Source organism: Stegodyphus dumicola, chromosome X2, assembly GCF_044657685.1.
Source record: "Stegodyphus dumicola isolate Sdum_Otavi_A_Nest chromosome X2, ASM4465768v1".
Classification (NCBI taxonomy): Eukaryota; Metazoa; Arthropoda; class Arachnida; order Araneae; family Eresidae; genus Stegodyphus; species Stegodyphus dumicola.
In genome coordinates this window covers 113,367,214-113,388,122 of record NC_140781.1, presented here as the reverse complement: position 1 = coordinate 113,388,122, position 20,909 = coordinate 113,367,214, and the positions used below count along the sequence as shown (strand labels likewise).

The 20,909-nt window shown below is 34.5% G+C and overlaps 1 protein-coding gene across 1 annotated transcript in view; it reads left to right on the top strand.

Annotated features, from left to right (window-relative positions):
- Nucleotides 1–20,909, top strand: part of LOC118193825 (uncharacterized) — a 207,169-nt gene that overhangs the window by 147,234 nt on the left and 39,026 nt on the right. Inside the window, exons 5-7 of the mRNA XM_085808992.1 lie at nucleotides 12,494–12,598; nucleotides 14,665–14,877; nucleotides 14,989–15,178. Of these exons, the coding sequence (XP_085665118.1) occupies nucleotides 12,494–12,598; nucleotides 14,665–14,877; nucleotides 14,989–15,178 (508 nt within the window). The remainder of the gene's footprint in view (nucleotides 1–12,493; nucleotides 12,599–14,664; nucleotides 14,878–14,988; nucleotides 15,179–20,909) is intronic.

The following is a 20,909-nucleotide window of genomic DNA, read 5'->3' as shown; positions in this document are numbered from 1 at the left end:
CAGAGGTTTTAATCCTCTTGATAAATTAAACGTATTGTAGTGTTCACAGTCTCTGTGCTACATACGCTTCCTGTTATTATAAGGCCAATCTTATTCTAAAGTTAAATTAGAGTTTAGTTTTATTTTGATATCTTTTAAGTTAGACCCCGAGTGGAGGGTCATTGTATTCCGAAGTACGGAAGTCATTGTATATAAAGAAAAAAAATAAAGGGTTTTGTATACCCTTCGTCTGTATCCTGTCTACTTACTACAATTAGTGAACATAGCTTTAGTAAGCTCTCTGTTCTAGTCAGGTCATTGTATGTTTCCGAAGAAGGTTAGAAGAAACATTGAACCTGATAGTGGCGCCCGACGAAGAATAACCATGGCCGAGTTTCAAGAAGAACCTGTGCTGCCTGCAGAAACAGCTCAGAATCCAGAAATGCCAGCTGCCGCCCTGGAAGGATTTGGGTATATTGTCCAGACCATGCGCGCTTCGATGAAACCAGAAGCAACGTTTAATGGAAACTCACAGGTAACCAGTTTTTTGGAAAAATTGGATGACCACTTCATGCTCTACCCCGTGCACGAGTTTCAAAAAGTTACCTTAGCTACCAGCGCTTTGAGGGGCCAAGCGCTTAACTGGTTCAAATGTATCGGCAGAAGTCTCTTGGGTCAAGCAGGAAGTCCCACCTATACCTACGAAAATTTCAAGACTGCCCTACTAAAAGCCTTCCCTGTTGTAAGGGATCGTGCGAAATTAGAAACAGAACTTTTCAGTATATATCAACAAAGAATCGAAAACCTCTCGAGCTTTATTTTAAGAAAAATTCACGTTTTCAAGCTCTTGTATGGAAACCGTCCGGATCCTGAAATAATTCAAGTGATTTTGCCGAGGTTACTACCCCAAGTGCAAGACTTTATTGAATTGAGAAATCCGACTACACTGGAAAAATTATTTGAGCTAGCAATCCAGTTTGAAAGTAGAAGAACGGCGGACGTCGAAAGAAGACGCCAATATCAACAGCGAAACCAATTTGGTACGCCAAGACTACAGCAAACTCAAGCACATGGCTACGGAGAAAAAGCGAATCAGTGGGCAAGGAAACCCGAGCATTCAAAAACAGCCGGCGAACGTCGACAGTTCAATAGCAACCCAGGAAAAAAGTCTCAAGGCCAGTGGAGAAAGAAGGAAAGCACCGAAAGAAAAAATAATTTAAACTAAAACGGATTTCTGCTGACGAGAGGGTGCGGAAATCCGAAGGCCACGAAAACCCCTCTTCCTACAAGTTAAATACAGTAATGGTGAAAAATTTAACTCTTCCGAAGGTTGAAGTCTTGGTAAATAATATCCCGGCCACCGCACTCCTGGATACCGGCGCGCAGTGTTCCTGTGTGGCAGAAGTCTTTTTTAGAAAGTATTTTCGCAAATACCGCATATATAATGCGGATAATACAACAGTATTAGCGGCGCAAGGAGAACAATGTAAGTGCGTAGGTAAAGTACCTTTGTACATCCGTATCAAGGACGAACAAGTAAAGGTGATGTTTTTTATAGTAAAGAATTTGCAAGCACACTTAATACTAGGAATAGACTTTCTTTCAGACGCACAAGCTACACTGGATTTTAATGAAGCGTCTCTTAAGCTGACGATGAAACCAGTGCGTGTAGAAAAGGTTGAACCGCCAAGGGTAAATCTCGACCACCTGCCTAATGACGAGCAAGATAGAATCCGACAAGTGGTAAGTGAATTTGCTTCCTTATTTAGTGATATTCCAGGATTTACCCAGGTTACTAACCATAGTATTGACACCGGAGATGCATTGCTGGTTCGTCAAAAACCATACCGGTATGATAAGAATAAGGAAAAAATTATAGAATGGCATATTACCGATATGCTACGTAAAAAGATCGTAACGCCTATCTCAAGTAGTTATGCTAGTCCGGTGGTTTTATGTAAGAAAAATAATGATTATCCTTTGGAGCATCCAAAAAGGTGGAGATTCGCTATTGATTACCGTAAATTAAATTCCATAACGAAATATCCGGTATATCCGTTACCGATTATAGAAGAAATTTTAAGGAACATAAAATCAACCAAATTTATGACAACTTTAGACTTAACGAATGGTTATTTTCAAATAGGGATCAGGCCTGAGGACGTGCCTAAGACTGCTTTTATAACCAAGTCTGGCACTTATGCATTTTTGCGAATGCCGTTTGGCCTTTCAGGCGCCCCAGCAACATTTCAGCGATGCATGGACATTGTGTTAAGACCTGTTCTCGGAAAGTCCACATTTATCTATTTAGACGATATCATTATTACTAGTGATAATCTAGACCAACATGTACAGGATTTAAGACAGGTGTTTTCTTTATTAAATGAGGCCGGTCTAAAAGTTAATGTTGAAAAATGCAAATTTGCAGCCCCTGAATTAAAATATTTAGGTTACAAAATATCGCAAAAAGGGAACGAGACAGATGAATCAAAAATAATCGCTGTACAAAAGTATCCGACTCCAAACACGGCAAAGAAGCTCTCTTCTTTTCTAGGACTTTGTTCATATTATAGGTCCTTTATAAAAGATTTTGCGGCTATCGCTGAGCCATTGTTAAAATTAAAAAGGAAAAAGGCAAGATTCTCGTGGACGGCCGAAGCCAATAGTGCTTTCGAAAAATTAAAACAAGCATTAACGCAAGCCCCTGTGTTGAAATTTCCTGAAAAGGATGAAAATTTAGAAATTTCAGCGGATGCTTCGGATTATGCGGTAGGAGCGGTACTTTCGCAAAATCAGCAGCCAGTAGCATTTTTTAGCCGAACTTTAAATCAAACACAAAGAAACTATTCCGCGACCGAGAGAGAGGCACTTGCAGTTCTGTTAGCAGTGCAAAAGTTCCGAGTCTATTTTGGAAAGGCGCCGATAACAGTATATTCTGATCATGCGGCGGTAACTAGATTGTACTCTGGAAAAAATTTATCCCCAAGGTTAATAAGATGGGCACTCAAGCTGCAAGAATATAATCTGGTAATCAAGCATACCCCCGGAAAGGAAAATATCGTAGCAGATGCCCTGTCACGAATTAAATTAGACGAACAGGGTAATACCGTAAAAGTTGCAATGCTGACAGCGTGTACAATAAATTCCCGAGAAACTGTAATAACCGAACTGGGTAAGGATCCTGAGTTTGGAAGTATTTATGAGTATTTGAAGGATCCTGAAAATTTTAGCCACCAAGATATTGTGGCGATAAGAAATAGGGCGGCCCATTACGAACTAATAGATGGTCTATTATTTTATACAAAAACTACGAATTCCAACAACGAATTTCGACCTGTTATCCCAGCTAGTCTTAGATTAAATATCCTGCAAGAGCTCCATGACAGCCCTTTAGCTTCTCATGCTGGTATTCGAAAAACTACTCAACGCGTACGCGAGGCAGTCTACTTTCCTGAACTGCAAAAGTTAACAAGGGCGTATGTCCAGTCCTGCCCAACATGTCAAGCCGTTAATTATATTAATTTCCGCCCGGCCGGGTTTCTAAATAGTATTAAATCCGAATTTCCAAATGAAATAATCGGCATCGATTTATTGGGCCCTTTCCCAAAAAGTCAGTTAAACAAAAGTCGCTATCTCCTTGTTATAGTTGATCATTTTAGTAAATGGACCGAAATTGTTCCCTTAAAACGAGCCTCCGCGAAATTAGTTACCGATTCTATTTTAAATAAATATATTTTAAAATACGGGGCGCCCCTAAAAGTTATATCGGATAATGGTCCTCAATTTGTAAGTAATATATTTGAAGACATGTGCCAAAAACTGGGCATACGTCATTTAAAAATGGTCCCGTATCGGCCGCAATCAAATATAGCGGAACGGGTCAACAGAAATATAGTGAAAATTATCCGTAGTTATGTTAAAAATTTTCATAAAAGCTGGGATAACTATGTCAATGAATTTGCTTTCGCCCTTAGGACCGCAAAACATGATACAACGGGCAAAACTCCTGCTGAGTTATTTCTAGGCAGAAAGGTTATAACACCGTTAGATAAACTATTTTATGTGCAACAAAGAGCCCCAGAATTTAAAATGGGTGATATAGAAAAACTAATAAAAGAAGCAAAAAAGAATACGGAAGTAGCACAAAGAAAACAAAAATTGTATTATGACTTGAAACGACGGGGAGTAACTTATAAAGTAGGGGATGAAGTACTAAAAATTAAGCATTCACTTTCTTCAGCACCAGAAGATAAAACTGCCAAATTTTTCCCACGCTTTGAAGGACCATATGTTATAGAAAAAATAACTCACGCTGTTGTAGTATTAAAGGCAAGAAATGGTGAAACCTGTTCCGCAAACATTGACCAGATAAAACCATTCTATGACCGTAATAAAATGCAAATCTTTTCAGATCTTTTGCAGGATCCGGTACGGCAGACACCGCAGGTACAAGTTCCAGAGGTGGGAAAACGACAAGTACAAGGGCAAGCCAATGAGAGACAGAAGCAAGTGAAAAGAAAATTGCCCCGCGGAAAAATTGAAGGTACAAAGAAAAAGAAGCCGTTCCACCGTCCAAAAAACAGAGTTCACGAACACCCCCAGAATGAAGAAGGGAGAAGGACGACGTATGTGGAAAAGACCGGGAGAAAGGACGGCAACTATAACCCGGCTGTGAAACGGAAGATTGACTCATCCGACAGAACTCTCCGCAGCAAAAGTCGCCGAACTGCGGAAGGGCCATCAGCGGCGGAGGAAAAAGTACAAGAAAAATTTGAACGGCCAACAACGAGGTCCAAGCAGGATCACGACAGAAGTTTCCCGGTTCCACCAAGACCAGCTGCCTTCAAACGGCCAAGACCACAAGCAGAGGACAGAAGGAAGATGTTCAAGGGTGGCCGTAGTGGTGAAAAACGGAAGCTTCCAGAGGAAAGCACTGAAGGGCGAGCCCGTACAAGAAGGAGGATCAACCAAGCTACGGTTTGCAGCACCTTTAAAGACTGGGCCCAGAAAAGGATGTCTGAATATTACAAAGATAAGTAAAATTTTGTGTTACTTTACAAACTTAAGTTAATCTTTCATTCTTACTGCAAGTGGCAGATTTGAAGAAGTTTTACCTCATGCGAGGTCTACCTTTATCGCCAAAAGGGCGAGAAATGAGTTGTGACCGATTTTCTTATTATGTTTTTCAATTACTCGCGCGTAAAACTAAAGTTGATGTATAATAGCGTTGTCTAAAGACTTAAATATTGTAAAAAGTTATTGTATAAATTTTATTTAAAACATTCTAACAAGAAAGAAGTTTTAGTCTGAAAGACTTTTTGAAATGTAGTATTATTTCAATGTAGAAAGAATTGGCACTTGCTTTGAAAAGAATAGAAGTTAACAATGTACTACTAATGTATGTTTTCAAATGTGTAAAATTAACGGCATCTTGATATGTTCTTGTATACATGTGAACTGTTATTTTGAATGTTTAGAAATACCGTGATATGGTAAAAGTGAAAGTAATGTTAAAAAATTTGTTATTCGTGTGACTGTAAAGATTAAATCATGGTGAATATGTGTTAAAGGTTGAATGATGTAGTTAGGCTCTCTGACGCTACACTTTAGAGTTAGCCACTTTCAGAATAGTACCTCAGGGTCTAGAGTTGAAATTAGGGTGTGTTAAGAGGTCTCGTATGTTGAATTTTAACACGTTAGTGTTTTGATTGTAGGAGGAAGTGTTGAACACATAGACAGAAACACATTCGTGTTTGGTGTTTTTACAACACATGTCAGAGAGCACGGGGAGAGATAATTAAAATAGTCATGAATGAAATAAGAATGTTAAGAAAAGTATATTCTATATGTTATTTGCAATGTCATTCTGTAACATTTCATTAAACTAGTTTTCCTTCCAGATCTCTGGAAGGAACCAGAATTGAATAAAGCTCCTGTTTTGATGCAGTACAGATGAAAAAGAAAAAAGATTGTTGTATATTCCGGGAGCTGCTATTGTAACAAATTTCTTTCTTTTAAAATTTTCTAGTTTCTAGCTAAGTTATGTTTGTAAAAGTTTGGCCTCGCGTTAGTTTCTAGAGCTAAAAGTTTTCAACAAGGTCGTTTTAGACCTCAGTTTCAAACTAATTAACTCTGGCGGGAAGTATGTAAGGATCTTAAGTTTTACTAACGTTTATTTTATTTTAAATCTTTACTATCACTTCTTATTTTCTACTTCCGGCCAGAATTATAAGCGTGAAGGAGTTTATGCAAAGTTGTCTGGCGAACGCCAAGTATTTAAGTGTGGCCTTTTTGCCAAGCGGAAGAGAGGAAGCCGTGAGTTCGAAGCAGGCCGCTTACCTTAGAAGTTACGCAGTTGCTACTTTGCCTTCCAGGCCAGAGGTTTTAATCCTCTTGATAAATTAAACGTATTGTAGTGTTCACAGTCTCTGTGCTACATACGCTTCCTGTTATTATAAGGCCAATCTTATTCTAAAGTTAAATTAGAGTTTAGTTTTATTTTGATATCTTTTAAGTTAGACCCCGAGTGGAGGGTCATTGTATTCCGAAGTACGGAAGTCATTGTATATAAAGAAAAAAAATAAAGGGTTTTGTATACCCTTCGTCTGTATCCTGTCTACTTACTACAATTAGTGAACATAGCTTTAGTAAGCTCTCTGTTCTAGTCAGGTCATTGTATGTTTCCGAAGAAGGTTAGAAGAAACATTGAACCTGATAACTTCTTTAGCTTGTTTCGCACTTTTTCTATAAATTTCGAAGCGACATGTCTTTTAAAGGATACTTTTTAAAAACCCACTTAAATGAAAGGAATTAGATGTTATGTTAGAGATCGGACAAACCAGGAATAGTTAATATGATAGTTTAAATGTGATGGTAATAATCGCGATTTACTATGCCAAAAAGCTCCTACGAAAAGGACTTGCTATTAATCAGATTTAATGTATCTTTTGGAAAACGTCAGTAGTTCTCTTAGCATCCAAACGAATAGTAGACTACCATATTCGGACGTCATGAACGAATTCACCTAAGACTATACAAACTGCATTGAAAAACGATAGAGTGAATCAACCGACCGTTGGTTCACCAACCAACCTACCGCGAATGAATTTCGCTTAGGTTGCTAAAATTATTTTAACCTGCCATGATCCAGAAACAGCATGAAAAACCAAATGATCTGTCAAATATTACGTAAAGAAATGCTATCATGAAAGTAACGCTATGGGCATGAACAATAATCAAGAGAAGTCCAGAAATAGAACCTTTACGATAGTTAGGTTTTGAGATTTGCCTTAGTTTTGCTAATACGCTGCAAACTATAACATGTCCTACTCAGACGAGTTATCGCCTACTCTGTGTAAGGTATTAGCGGACGTGGTTAGAGCGGATACATACGATTTCGTGGTCAGAGCGGACACTTGGAAACTCACCGTGGTTAGAGCGGACACATCTTTTCTCCACCTTGGAACAGATAAAAGGTTCAGATAAATAAGTAAATAAATACTTTCAAAAATCACAAATATAATTTAAAACAGTATTTTAAGTGGCAAATCTCTTTCAAGTGGGACAACTTTATTTTTACCGAAGTTTTCTGTTTTTGCACTCGAATATCGAATTACAAGGATAAATACATTTTAACCAATCAAATTTAATTATTTATATTTAAATTGTTATGATATTATAGTGCGAATGCATTTTAAACATAGCGAAATGTAACAAAAATAAAAACGTTTAGAGAAATATTTAAAAATTAAAAGTCAGTATAGTGAAGGGTATGAACAAATTTTAGGGATTTTGTGGAAATAGTATTTTAGAGTCAAATAAATATTAGAACAGGTGCAGTTGTCATAAAATTAATTAGTTTCATGAAAGTAAGTAAAAATAAATACTAGAAGTAAAATATACAAAACAGATACAAGTAAAAAAAGAAAAATAAATACAAGTAAATAAATATTAACTAACGTTTATTATAAAGGCTTAAATATCATTTACCATTGAATGTAGTCCAACCTAGTTGGAAAACTTAAAGATTTTAGACATTTTTCTAAATTGTTTGATGTTTCGAATTCTTTTAGGATGTTTTCAATTCTTTCATTCAATTTTACATATGCTTTTTTCCTGTTTTTTCCAGGGTCGCCTAATTTTCTGGCTAAGGACAATTTTTGTGTTTCTTCTTTCAGTTTTTTAACTAATGAGTACACATTAGGCTGGTTTCTGTCAGCGGCTGCATTTAATTTGGAATTCCACCCTTCAGCAGAATTATTTGTCCTATGACGCTGTCCATATGCTTTCCATACTTTAATGGACATATTTGGATTGTCCATCCACTGCTCGACAAAATAATCAATGGATGTGGTACGTTTGTCAGTGCTAAACGATTTTCCGCATAAAATGCTCTAAGCATCATCTATGTGTTTTATTTGCAAGTAAGCTAACGCAGAAATCATTCTGCAGACGTTTCGTATATCTTCGTTCTCTTTATGTTCATTTACTAGACCCATTTCTTTTATCTTGCGCCACAAACATTGATTAAAATGAAAGTTACAACCGGAAATAGTCTAACTGGGAAATTCTAACATACAGCTATTGATGGCTGCGGCTTCAAAATCCAATTTTATAATGTCCGGCTTTCACTTAGGGCACCAACATTTCACTTCCTGAAACATTGCAATGTAAGTTGCTTGTCTCTTATCAGGCAGAAATGCAAAAAGCGCTGGATAAATGTTGATCTCAGTTGCTGAACTCCGTAAGTCGACGTGTGTTGTATATATTTGAGCAAATTGTTTCGGACAACTTTTAAATGTTCCATCTAAGAAAAAAGTCTCCATTTTCCAAAAGGTACCGAGATTCTTCTCCTTCAAATACCAAAATCCTGTTATCTTGGTCATTTTTAAAGTCTAAACGAAGAAAGTTTTTTTCTCCATTGAAAAGTATAAGTGTATCGTTTGCAAAATGACTGTCGTTGGCATTTTGGGGATTTGGGGTAGCTCCCAAAGCCTTTCTCCTCTCCTTACATAAAACAGTCTTGGCACTGGAGTATATCGGTGTTTTAATAACGAAATCATAACCTTTCTGATATAATTCTGAAAGTTCTTGAAATATCTAGGGAACGGGAACTGATGTTTCTTCTCGGATTCTTTTTCTGTAAGGCTCTAACTTCCTTTTAACTTCGATCTCAGCAATGTTGGAAACGTAGGAATGTTCAGTTTTCTTCAGTACTTCGTACTGAAAATTTGTCTTTACATTTCCTTTACAACGATGTGTCTTTTCTTTTACACATACCCAACTCATTCCTAATTTATTTTTTCGGTGATCATCTACAACTAAACATTCTTTTCCTTTTTTTTAGAGAGTAATTTTGCTGAAATGGCTATGAGTTCCATAACAGATTTTCTCGACGCTATAAAACGAGATACAGACTTCATAAGGATCAAACATCTACTGAGAAATTAAGAAAATTTTTTTGTCTTAAAAGTATCGGCTTATCTCTACAGCAGGTGCAAACCACACAACAGATGAAAGGTGACTGATTAAGGAAACAACACAATAGGTGCAAGAATGTCCGCGCTGCCCACCCAGCTACCCTCACGTGTCCGCTGTAGCCACTGTCCGCTCTGACCACGTAACCATTAGGTAAGGTGAGCTTGAATTAACACACAAATACAAATCTGAACTAAAGATTTATTTGCTGCTATTTTTAGTTTATAACGAAAAGCTGCCCGTCGCTGCTTGTGGAGCAAATATTTAAGTCACAGTCCAAAAACAAATAAAAATTAGCTCTATTAGACCTCGGCTACTCTCCATTTCCCCTTTGGTTAGAGCTAAACTATGAGCAGTTACATAATCACTCATCAAATAACTCCAGAACAGCAGCTACCAAGTGCGCAGCTCATTGGTTACTAAACCATTGCGACAACACAGCATCAGCGTTGCAAATCGAAGTTTTCTAAATGCTTTTGTCCAAAGCATTTGAATGTGACTTAATTGACATTGTGGTGAAGGGTGACAGAAAAATGAAAAGGACTGAACTGAATTAACATAAAAATGACTCGTTAGTTAAGAAGTCTTATAAGATATTAGGTGGTAGTTATAATCTACGTATGGCCTAGTCTGCCATTCATATCTTGCAAAAACCATAATGACTCATATAGGATGATGATCATCAAGAATCCAGATGTTAATTCAGCGCAGCATGTTTGGCACAATAAAAAGAGAAATTTTAAGCTTAATGCTAAAGAATCCAACGAACTAAAGGGCTTTAATTAAATATTATAAAAAATGGGAATAATCCCTAAAACTTTCATAGACATTTCTATTCATATTAAAAATCCTCTATCTCAGGTGTGTATTTCAGAGCGTATTTTTTAAATTACAGTGAATGATAAATAAAAATTTAAGCTGCTATTACAATGAACTCATTATTTTGAAGTTTGAAGTTCCAGATTTGAAGGAGAAAATTTGATATTCACCGAATAGCATACACATTTCGAGTAATTTTCGCAAATATTTTCTCTTCTAACATACGTTATTGACCCGAAATTTTATACTAAGTTTGGCACGTAGATCTAGTTTTATTCATGAGTTATTTTATTTATTCTTAAATTTATGCTTCTTTTTTAACTTAAGGGCAGTTAGTACTTCAGTACAGAAAAGCAACCGCGAGATATTAGCCTTTGTACAGATACTTTCACAGGAGTCCATGAATTAAAAACAGAAATCCAACTTCATATTAAGGAAAATTATCTCGCGCCTGTATTGCACATAAAGAGTAATTCGAATGTGTTCTTTTAGTAAGTTTGTTAGTTCACCAGTAATCAAACAGAAGATCAAATTCTAGTACTTATTATATTATATACTCAGACTCCGAGAATGAAATGGATAGCAAAGACAACATTTTATATTTAACTTAACTATAGGAAATAAACTTTAAATTATATTACTATCAATTTCAAATTAAGGAAAGGTGACATTTATGAAAGTTTTAGCATATTGCATATGTAAGTTTGTGGGTTACTGTTACTCAAAATTCCTGTTTAAATTTAATTCTTTCTATCTTAGTTTTCTTATTTGTTACATACGTCCATTTCATTTCTAATGAATCAAGAATGGGATTGTTTTATTACATTGCTCTTTTTCACTTATTAGTGAGCTTTGGATTAAAAAAAATAATTTTTGAATCCACATGAATAAATCGTGCAAATTATAAAAATAAAATTCTAAAATATATGATGTTATGGATCGAAACTAGACCATTTCCAGTCCACGATTACGACACTAACGTATAATCCGATTCTAGGTAGCTGCAAGTTGGAAGGTAAAATGTAGAATTGAAAATGATAGTTTTAAAGAGCGAAAACATATTTTTCAATAAATTTAAGCATTAATATAGCACTTATTTTCCATGATTTCAGCCCTTTCTTCAGGCAGTGTAATGAAGAATTCTTTGGTTTTCTCGCAAAATATTTATTTGTTATATTTCTGACTTTCTGTTTACTGGGAAATTTTTGTCATGCTGTAATGGTATAAGCAGGTTTTCCATTACTATACATTTTTCGACTTACTTTTGCAGCATTGTTTGTTCTGTCTACAGTTGTCTTTGTGATCGCCATTATAAATAAAGAAAACTTTTGCAACATGTGCCTTAGCATTATTCTGCTGAAGAAGCATATCATCTTTGTTTATCAATGATCGTTTGATGATTATAGCCCTTTTCAAATTACCTAACTGAGGATAACAAACGGCTGCAAAAATATTTTGTTATTTTTTCATTTCTTTTTCCTCATTAGCAGTAACAATACATTTTAAGGAAGACACTACTTAGACCTATTAGCGTAGGTAGTTACTGAAAAACTAATAGCACTTAGGTATACTGAGAAAAAATTACAATAAACTTCTGTACCACTTCCATGCAGGTACCCCTCCCCCCTAAAACATGTTAGAGAAAATGTTGCTTCTGAAATGATATCACTTAACCATGAATAAAAGTAATTCTTTGGTACTAAGAAAGACGTGGTATCAAAATTATAATGATAATTTAATGTAAAATTTAGATTGCAGGATTACCTTAGTATACTTATACGTACTTGATATATGGCAAGCCAAAGTCCTGCATAGCTTACTCTTCTTCATAAACTTAAACATCATTAGTTTCTATACGAGATACGAATGAGACTTTTTACGATTTTAGGTGAGGTTAAAATTAAAAGTGAAACAAAATAATAGCTGTGTATTGTCTTTTCGTTTTAAGTTTCTAGGCAACTTGTAGAGTCATTATGACTTTTGAGGTAGGAGACGTGAAAATGTGCAATGCCATCTCCAGGACTCGAACCTGGACCTCTCGAATACGCGCCGCGTGTGCTACCGTTAAATTAAGAAGACATGATGGAAGGAGGGAAAATACCTCATAAACGTTTTCTGAAATCAAATTACTATCGTTTTAACTAATTAAGTCTACAAACCTTTCTTTTAATAAGACAGAATATACTTTTTATACTTAAAAATAATATTTGTTTTTTAGCTGAATGGATGTGACGAGATCGATGGAGTTGATTCTGAACCAATATTTGAGACAGCGCCAATGTTTAGAGACGAGAGAGATGACAGCAATCAAGCTGAAAAGCAGGTGCACCTTCATATTCAACTTTGGAAGTTTTGTTCTTTGTTCTTGATTTTTTAAGTGTATAATACGCTAAGATACGTGTCGTAGAATAATTGTGCAAGTTTCTGGCATTAGCAGAAACGTATTTTCACTTGCTGTATTGTAAAACTTTTCTGTTACTACTCTCAAAGTGCTTAAAATATTATAATCTAGAACTTTTCGCAAAAGGTTCTTATTCAGTGTTGATTATTTTAAGTAATTTAAATGTAGTTTATTGTCAAAGCGTTGAATAATTTTTAGTGGAAACGATTAATTTTTCAAAGTAGATATTTTCACAATAAATAAAAATTTTGCCACTTCAAAATGTTTTATTTAATCTTCTACTGTACTTACTTATTTGTTAATGAATTTATAATAATTTGAGGTTTCATTTAGATAATTTGATCACCTCACCTTTCTTCAAAGAGGCTTTAAAGTGATTTAATTCGCCTATTTTCATATTTACTTTACAAAATTTAAACTTTATTCACAGAAAACAAGTGCAGAAAGGAATAACAGATGAAAAAAAAAAGAAAAAAACACAGTGCTTTTATAGTATTAACGGTATTTAAAGAATATGAATGATGATGATGGTTGATGAATGATGGTTTTTTTTCCCATAAGCAGCTTGTTTTAAAATAAATCTAATGTCGCACCGAATCTCGGTTCATGAGACCAACCTAAAATCATAAAAAAGAAGAGAAATAATATGCATCCAAAAAGTAATGTCCGGAAGTTATACTTTCGCAAAGAAATATTACTTTATTAGTTCGTCTAGAAGTTGCTTAATCCGTTAATGTGGAAAGTTTAAAGATTAGTTTAAAGAAATGCTGGTAAATTCATAAATATATAAGACTAAATATTACGGAGGGAGGAAGATAATTAAGTTTTGTAAATTTATTCGGAGATTTTCGGCTATTTTTAAGTCCCTTTTCTCTCTTGAATATAACCATAAAAACAGAATTTCAATTGATTTTTAAAAACTCATTTCAAATTATTGCATGACAAATTACGTGCTTTGAAAAGCACCCTTCTTAAAATTCATAATGAAAATATGAACATAACATAAATGCATTCGTTCTGAATAGTCTTTTGGAGCCCTGAAATATTTAGCAAAGCAGATCCTGAAGATCGAATTACATCAAAGATAGAAAACTAACGCATAGTTTCATTTTTTTGTAATGATTTATAATTTTTTATTTTTAAATAGTTGCTTTCTAATTGTTAGGTGCGTTGTGATACGACATCTGAGGCATGAAATGGGTGTGTTCGAAGTAAAATAAAATACATTCAATTCAAAGTAAATTATACACATATAACCATACAAAACGCAGGCAGATTTTACTTCGGAATTTTGTGATTACTCATACTTGCTTTCATAAGTTTTGCTATTATTTCCTCTTCTTAAGCATCTAGAAAATGTTTAAAGCTAGGTCTAATTTGGATGATAAATAAAGAAGTTGGCAGAATTATATGTTCATTGAAGGAGCATGTCTATCACTTCCCATGTGTGTTTAAATAATACTGCACATAAATGTTTATACGTTTCCTATCAGTGTAATAAAATGTACTTAATATGTGTTGCTGTTTAAATACAGTTTACGTACAAAGCATATGTGTGTGTTTACCAATATTGCTTATTTCTTGCTCTTGTAGTGCATTTAAACGTTGAAGGAAATAATATGACATAAATGGCATATTAAAATTTGGCTTTAAATATAACACTTTTATTAATTTACGAGAAGATTTTGAGCCTCTTGATTCTTCAATCTATTCAACCTAGGACTTAAATTTCCTTATTTCATTATTTTCAGTGCCTCTGCTATTAGTTCTTTCAGTGCAAGAAAAATTATACACACCGGTTATTTCAAGCATTAAATATCGATGAAAATACATTTTTTATTCTTTAGAAACTAGAAATTATTTTGTGTGCACTTTATAAATTTAATTTCATTCATTTCTTCGACACCAAAATCTTCATTCGACATTTCAATTTTAGAAAATTATTACCTATATTACATTTAACACTTTCGTTCTTAAAAAACTTTCAGCTGGAGTTGCTGCGTAGCAGAATTTTTGAAGCCGTTCGAGTAATTAGGGATATGGAAGTGGAAGAAAATGATGATAGTAATCTCATCAGCATGGTTACCTCTCTTTCTGAAGAATGCAGCGCTCTCCGACAGGAAGTCAGTTATCTGAGAAATGTTCGACAAGAAAAGAAGAGAGCATGGAATAAATTGCAGTGCTTTATCATGGATGCAGAGGTGAGATTAAAATTTGTGAAATAGTTTGTTGACAGAAAAGTGCATCTTCATATCCTAAAACTATGCTTCTCTGTTTGCGTAATATAACATTCAGTAAAATTTTGTTGACAGAGGAAACTGAAAGGGAGCACCAGCATCATCTGTGATCTAAGAGACGTAATAAGAGAGATGAATCAAATGATTTCGTCAAGTGAAACATCTTCCCTTGATGAAACAATTATGTACATGTATAACAACCAGCTTGAAAGATTAGAGAAAGTATCCAACCGACATGAAAGCATTTCTGAAAACGTAGCTTCAGGTAATGAAGAAAGTTATTCATTCTAGTTTAATTCACATACTTTTTTTTTACATTTGACACATATTTTATTTTATTAGAAATACAGAATTCAGATTATCGAACTTTTATTAAATTAAAATGATTTTATTTACAAACCAGATTTCAGTTCAGTTTTACATTGTAAGACTTCAGTTCTATGGAGCACATAATTAAAATAAAACTATCCATATAACTGAACTAGTTATCTTGGGCAGAATTATAAATGGTGTGCTATTGCAAAATCTTGCGGTATTATGAAGTAATAAGGAAAACAAGAAAAATAATTGTCTTTTATGGCTTAAAGGAAACTGCATTGGCATGTAGTGCATTAGCTTGAAATATTTCGCCAATATACAAAATGTTTTAAAAAATTTACCCAAAATTTTATGGTGACCATTTGAATGTCAGCTCGATTAATTTAGTTAAATAAACTGTAAATGGTAAAAATTAAACACCTTTAACAAGAAGAAGTTTATATTTTTAGGTTATTATTTATAAATACTGAACGGAAAGTTACTGTTTATTAATTTATATATAAATTTTAAGCAACATCTACTCATTTTTTTATAATTTTACCTGACTATGAAATCTAATTCCTTTTCTTCATCGTTTTTAGCAAACTGCTTCAAAAATCTCCAACAATATTCCTCCTATGAATAAAAGTATGAATGGTCGTGAACTGGAGTTTAGATTTAAAAGGTATCAATTAGACTACGGCTGTTTGTTTACGTTATATCCGTGGTTTCTAAATTGAATTTTATTTGCTTTAATATTTGTTTAGTTACTTAAAAAACAATAAATAAAATTCTATCTTTATATTCCAAGACATAGAACTTTTAATTATTTAAATCCTAATCATGTTTTTAGTATATATTAACATAAACTTCCATTAACCAAAATTTATAATAAAAATGTATCTTACATTCCAGGCATATACTCAAGAAGCAGAAAAATATATGAGAAACTCACTAACCAAAATGATATCGTTTAGTAAAAAACATTAGCTACCTAAAGCAAACTGATTTCGGGAGAAAATGAGCGCTGACATTAAGAGATAATCGAGGAATAAGCGATTATTCAGGAGTAATGTGATGAATTCTGAAAAAACGGTTAACACAAATGAAGTAGTTAATTATGCTTTAGTAAAAGCTTTAACTTTGCTATATGCCATTATTTGTCATCTACAGCGATATGTGATGCTCTTGTTAGAGTATGCGAGTTGCTACTCTAGCCGAGCCATGCTAGTAAGCTGATAACAGGCATTTGTTCATGTTTTATACAGGCTCTGTTGGTAAAAGGTGGGAAGATCGAGCAGGTTATAATAGCTTGTAATATCCTAGCTTATTTGAAAGTGCTTGTGGGCTAGAATATTGAAGAACTGTGTAGCGACTTATCGCGGAGTTCTGTACGCAAATGACAAGTCAAAGGAAGGGTTAATTTACCTTTTATTCCAAATCAAAATAGATGAACAGATGGCTCCTTCTCAGACTTACAGTAAGCCTACACTCAGACGTTTAACTTAAGATAGAAAATAAGAAACTAATCTAATACTAACAAAATTAAAATCAGCCGAAGCTGTAAAGAATTAACTAACAAAATTGGCCCTTATTTAAGATCACAGGCGGATACTAGCAGGCACGTAACAATACGGCCTAATAGTAGTAAGGTTAGACTTCTAGTAATAACGTAGCCGGAAGGCACAGCACATTCTCCTAACCCTCTACTAGGATCTTCTAATGAAGCGATCTAGACTTCATATTAAATACTTGCTTCTACCTCGTTTAAATAAAACGTAATCCTAAAAACTCATTCTGGTAGGGAATCGTAGGTGGGAAGCGCGAAAGTAAAGGAAAGGCTTATTAAAAAATAAAAATAACTATTAGAAACTTTAAATAAAGTCCTACAAGCTTATTGAAAGTTTAGAAACATGAATAACTTTGTAAGGAAAACATAAGACAAGCAATCTAGCATTATCTAGCTAATTAATAATTACAGGAAACTGTGATGCTAGCTGTAATAGGGTAATTCTAAAATGTTTGGTTATAATTCTGGGTCTTAGGGTAACACAAAGCACTACCATGCTGTCCGGTTGCCTTAGGAAATAGTTACATGCACAGGCGTACAGGTTCATGGCAGTATGCAGCTCCGTCATGAAATAAGTATCAGCCTGCTTTCCAGTCTTTTCAGACAACTATGCACCGATCATCAGAACTAAGCGGAAGTACTGTAATGATATGCTATTTATCAGTAGCTTCCGAATTTAGATGTGCAGTTCTCTATAGAACAAAATTTGATGTAGATCGGATTCATTTTCAGATGAGTTATTTGTAAAACGTTATTATTTCTTTATTTAGTGAATGTGAATTCATACGGCAGAAATTCTTAGGAACCGCTTACTACTATCGCAGATTGAACTCTAAAAATAACACATCGATTTAGAAAGTTACACTCCAGTCACACTTAATCTACATTGAGTAACTAGTAAAAAGCGGTCTGTTTTCATTGAGTAACAAGACAGTATTTTGTCCTGTCTCAACTTAGGGTGCTACATCAAAACTGATAACAGCAAGTTATAAAATCAACTAAATTACTTATTGGTATCTTAGTTTGACGTTACAACTAAGAAGAATAAGGAAATATAACTTCTGCTACTCAGAGCTTAAATTACACCAAAGCTCGGATCAGGTAGTTCTTAGTTTTTGTATTAAATCATAATTCTAACCGGAGCGCACCGGAGCCCTAAATAAGAAGGATCTGGTAGTTCTTAATGTAACTGAACAACAATTACAGAAGAAATTAGATCTCGAAAGTTTTATTTTTAATAATAACATTATATTAAAAATGGATCCTCACTTAGAAATGCATGCCTCTCTTTCCTTGGGAAACAAACCCTTGAATGGAGGTAGAGACTTTTAATAAAAGAAACCACCCTTCCACGTCAAAGGCTTAATCTCCACTTTATGGAATGACAGCGCGTAAATTTTTCATTCCAACTCTAGTGTCTTCCCGAAGAAAAGAGCATCTGCAGCCTTTTCGGAACGATGTAAGCGAAGACGGGGAAAGAAAATTGTCATTTATTACCTTTTCCTTAGCTAACCCTCGGATTCGAGAAAAATTTGTTTCACAGTCATGTTTTGCTTAACAGCTAGAATTAAATTGACAGGAGAATCATGGTTAGAAAATGTTACACACTTCTTTCTTTGTTTTCATACACATACATACTCCGTTAATATTTTCTTTATACTCTGCTACTGTTTATAGCATTTTCTTTAGTCTCATTAGTGATACTTTAATCATTTTAGCATTTTTCATTGGTGTCTCTGTAAAAAGAACGGTCTTTATTTCTATCATCAATTGAAGAAGTAGAGAGATTAATTAAAACCGGTGACCGTTAGAGCTATTTCTTAGTTTTGTGTGAAATTGTAATTCCAGCCGGAACCCCAAATAAGTCAACGTCCAGTACTTTATTTTATTATTTAACTATTTACCATTTATTTAATAGCTTATTAAATATTTTTTGTCTCTTTACATTTTGTTAAATTTTAATTACATTATTATTTTAATCATTAATTATATAATTATTCTAATCATTAGTTATTTAATTAGTTTAATAATTAATTATTGAATCCTTTAATTATCAATCACTTTATCATATTATTAGTCATTTTATTTATTCTTGTTCCTCTTTCCAGACGATCTTCCATAGGGCTCCGTATCTTCTAATTTCAGAAATGCCGCTACTTGCTGCCTGATAATATGCACTGCTCAAAATAATTAGGAAACATTGAGTGTTCGGTATGAAATAGACATATAATTGATTAATCTGATTATTGATTAATCTTAATTAATTAATTAAAACGAAAAAAAGAGGAGATCAGAAAACAAAACTATGATGTTTACAAATTTCGGAATTTTCAAATTTTGTCTGTAAGTGCGAAAATCACGAGTTTTTAATAAGGAGATCTGCAACATTCTTCATGTAGGAGGAAATGCAGTATGTGTATTCTTTATTTAGGAAGACGTTTAGAAATGGGCTAAACGCAAGCCACTGCCTTTGGAGTGTCCCAAAGTATATTTTTCAGATTTTGAATTCGGTTTCTGGAAACTGGACAGTTTAGAGGAAGATAAGTCAAAGATCGTAAGCGTACAACAAAACCAAAAGAATACTATTCTTTAACATGAACGGCCAGAGAAAACAGTGATATGAACAACACGTTTCTATAATAGCATCACCTAAAGGCTACTAACACCAAACTTTCAACTCAAACTGCTCAAGACAGACTTCATAACTTTGGTTTGTATGATGGCAAATTTATTGCCATTGTTTTTTTAACAGAAGGCCATCGTGCTGCCCACAGAAGGTGGATAGAAAACATCTGAGACTGAAACGAAAGGTTACATTATATTATGCTAGGTTCAGTTAGTTGAATATGGCAAAGCGTACAAGGGCTATCCGCCTAAAGGAAGGTGAAAGCTATGTTCACTTGTCAGACGAGTTCTGTTTTAGTGCATAATTTAATAGTCTGCTTACCATTGAAATTAGTCGTGAACTCAGAATAATTCTGCATTTATAAATGAAAATGCTCGATTTGACGAGGCGAAGTGATTGTCTGGCCAGTATCTGTGTTAATGGTAGGATCAGCTCGAACATCATAAGAAATGAACTACGATGTAGGGACGAGACCCTTGAACATTTTGTGACCTTACACACTGTAGCAGTCGGGAATGAATTCGTTATCACGGATCCTAACGAGAGGCCTCAACATGTTCAAATATACTTTTTTTGACAAAGAAATCCTTCAAATGGAACGGGCATAAACTCAATCAAAAATGCTTGAAGCATTCTAGGAAGAAGTGTTGCTTGCCATTTATCACCCTCCAAAAACAGTTCATTAGTTAAAACCCGCTTTTCTAGCGGAGTGAGAGAGCCGCCCAGACGGTATAGTGGTTAAGGAAGCCAAATGCAATACCGAACGGCTCGGGTTCGAATCCTGGATAAAGCATGGATATAAACTGTCTGCCCCCTCATAAGAGGTAACGGTGGCCGCCTAATAGGTGCCTCCACAATAAAATGACCACAGCTTCTGGCCTTAGTAGTAGCGAAAACCTAAAAATGAAGAGTTTGATCTATTGAGAATAATAAGAATAAGAGACAATACACGCCAGTTCCTTATTGATAACCCCACTTATTACACGTTCCGAAAATATGCAGCATTGCGTTCCGTCAAAAGCTACCATACCTCTTATAGTATGGTAGCTTTTGATCGTAACTCATCCCTCTTATCATACTTCTTTCTTCATAAATTCCATCCCACATTTTTTGCTTCTTTCTGGTAAAAGAAGAAAAAAAGTGGGATGGAGTTTATTATTTATTGTTCCATGCGTAATGTTGTTTTCTCATTGCTTACAACACCTATAGATCAAACGTCACCTAACAAAACGTTTCGTCACCCACAGTTTATATTCAAAATCCTAATGCCCTCCAAATGTTTTGAGCAATGTAACAGTAGCTCCGCTAAAATCTTAAAGACTGGCTCCCGTGTTCTCATGCAAGTGAAAACTTACTCGTCAGCCATTAGTATAGTGTTTGAATGTAGCACAAGTTAAATCAAGAGTTTCAGGTCTTACCAGCTAAAATGTTCTTTCTTTACTTATATTCTTGGTCGTTATATAAACTCACTCAGTTCGTATTTTGTAACTGAATTGACGAAAC